Here is a 2,500-nt window from a genome sequence, read left to right on the forward strand (position 1 = left end):
CCGTCTTTCAGTGGAATCATATCATGATGATATGAAGATATTTTAATATCGTGACACACATTTCTGCTGTCTAAATTGATGATGACAAGCAAATTTTACTTTAAAACTCTCATAAAATGAGGTATGGTAGGAATATTATTTGAATATTTCAGTTTTGTTTGACATCACACCTAACATTACCATTCGGTTCAATGAGATGAACATTAATTCGATTATTTAACGTGAGTTTGCATACATGAACCATATTGTGATATATATTGATATTGATAAAAATCCTTATGATTATCATGATATTGATTTCAACCATATCACCCAGCCCTATTGAATGTCTCCACAAGTCATTGTCTGAACAGAATCTGTACTTGTCCCATCTCTAATCCCGCAGAGCGTGGCCTGTGAACCAGCTGGCCACCTACCGTCCACTTTGGTGTAGGGCTTCTCACTTGTAGTACCAGCCCCTGAAGGGTTTGCTGTTGTACTCGGCGCACTGCTGGGCCCGGAAGTCCACGGCGCCGGGGGGGCACGGCCGAGTGTTGCACAGCTGGTTGAGACGGCTGGAGCCCGGGCAAAATTTCCCGTGTTTTGCGGCCTGGAGGGAACACAGGAGACGGGGAAGAGGAGGGAAAGGGAAGAGAGGTTTACAGATCTGAAATATTCTGCATTTCTTTTATGACCGCAGCACTGTAGCTGATGCATCAAAAAGCCAGTTCAGGTCGCTTCACTCTTTTCTACCTGTGTGCTATCAAACTACATCACGGTTTATAGCACCACACCAAGTAACCTACTGTATTCTCCATGATTATTGATACAACTGATTTGATACATCTGGTGGATCTGGTGTTGCACAATTCAAATTTAACCCTAATTCAGTAAACTAAGGTCATTGGTTTAAACCTAAATTACAGTAAAGGATTTAAACTAAGAATATAGTGATTGGTTAAAGGAAAAAATACATTCTGAAGTTAGAAGAAATAGCAGTAAATATAAAAAAAATAGTCCTAGGCTACTGAAATTTTAATTAAAAATCTGGTATTTTTTTATCATTTGATCTTCTATGACAGCCTAATTACACTAGCAAATTAACGTCGCCTTTGCCAAGAGATGTCATGACTCGGCAGTGCTGATCTTGGGTCAGTGGCCAGCGTCACTTGTCCATATGATCTCTCTCATTCTCAAAAAGGAACTCTGATCAGAACTCTGACTCTCCAGTGTGTGTGTGTGTGTGTGTGTGTGTGCAGCATTGAGAAGTTAGCATGCCAAAAACAAAGTCAAGACTTCTTCAATCACGCCAGGAATAGGTGAGAACATAAACATTTAATGGTGCTTTAATACACCATCAAGATGATAGAACAATCACCACCGGTTGAAAATAAAAAGACAAGCTGCAGTCTTTACATTACAATTTCATGTCAGACTTCCCAGGCCTTCTAGACTCATGCCAGGCATTCCAACACAACCACCAGCAGAGAAAATTGACTCCAGCTATTTACGATGATCAGCACCAACACACACACACACACACAGAGCGTGGAACCATGCTGATCAAATATGTCCCATAAAAACAGCTCACTGAGTGTTATAATGAATAGCGTCGCCAAAAAAACTTAAGAATTGCCTCAGAAGAATCTAAGAAGAACAATAAGCCTAGGACACAAAGCGACCAGAGGTAAATTTCTTTTGATTTTTCTTCACCAATACAACACTATTAAACATGTCTGCATGAAATGAAATCAAACAAAAGCAAAAATGCGTGTTCCTTCAATGCGTCTCCTTCATTCTTCTTCATCCGATCCATTCAGACCTGGACGCAGTCAAACAGTGAATGGATGGTAAGAGGACCTCCATTCAAGGTGTGTGTGTGTGTATGTGTGTGTGTGTAAATCTGCTCTCTGTAGATCCTGCTTCCCTTGGCGAGGGGGAGGGGGGGGGGATTTGGGCCCAGGTTTCCGTAGCCTGATCCTATTAGGACTTAGCAGCAGACAAACACAGCACATATGGTAGACTGCTTTACGGCGGGCCGGCGGGGGAGCGCTCTGTGCACTGTGGCTGCGGTCGAGGCCTTCTGATCTGGGGCTACACTAGAGCAGTGATTCTCAACCTTTTTCACATCGAGGACCCCTAATTTAGTCCACATTAGGGCCACGGACCCCCATTTGAGAGTATTTCTATTGTTAGATATGATTTTGTCCAGAATTCCATGACTCTCTGTATTGTAGGTAGAGAGATAACAGAGAAACTATGATCAAAATAGATACCTTCTCTAGTTGTGTTAACTTCTGAAATAAATGAAATAATGCTAAAATTTAACAATTCATCAATTTGCTGGGGACCCCCAGGAACCCCCTCAAGGACCACTGGTGGTCCCCGGACCCCACGTTGAGAACCACCGCACTAGAGGACGGGACAGTGGCACTGTGCTAGATTAGAATGGAGATGAATGCAGTTTATGGTCATTTGTCATGGAGGCTGGGAGAAGAGGCTGTCCCTATGTTTCACAACC

General features: G+C 42.6%; 1 protein-coding gene across 1 annotated transcript in view; it reads right to left on the reverse strand.

The window, feature by feature from the left end:
• Window positions 1–416: 416 nt before the first annotated feature.
• Window positions 417–2,500, reverse strand: part of LOC139653790 (A disintegrin and metalloproteinase with thrombospondin motifs 18-like) — a gene marked incomplete at its 3' end in the record, with an annotated part of 45,302 nt that continues 43,218 nt past the window's right edge. Inside the window, 3 exon segments of the mRNA XM_071530771.1 lie at window positions 417–441; window positions 443–579; window positions 582–589. Of these exon segments, the coding sequence (XP_071386872.1) occupies window positions 417–441; window positions 443–579; window positions 582–589 (170 nt within the window).

This window comes from Centroberyx affinis, unplaced genomic scaffold (assembly GCF_046629955.1).
Source record: "Centroberyx affinis isolate AG114_WGS23_722 - 3 ecotype Tasmania unplaced genomic scaffold, CSIRO-AGI_Caff_v1 ptg001973l_1, whole genome shotgun sequence".
NCBI classification, from domain to species: Eukaryota; Metazoa; Chordata; class Actinopteri; order Beryciformes; family Berycidae; genus Centroberyx; species Centroberyx affinis.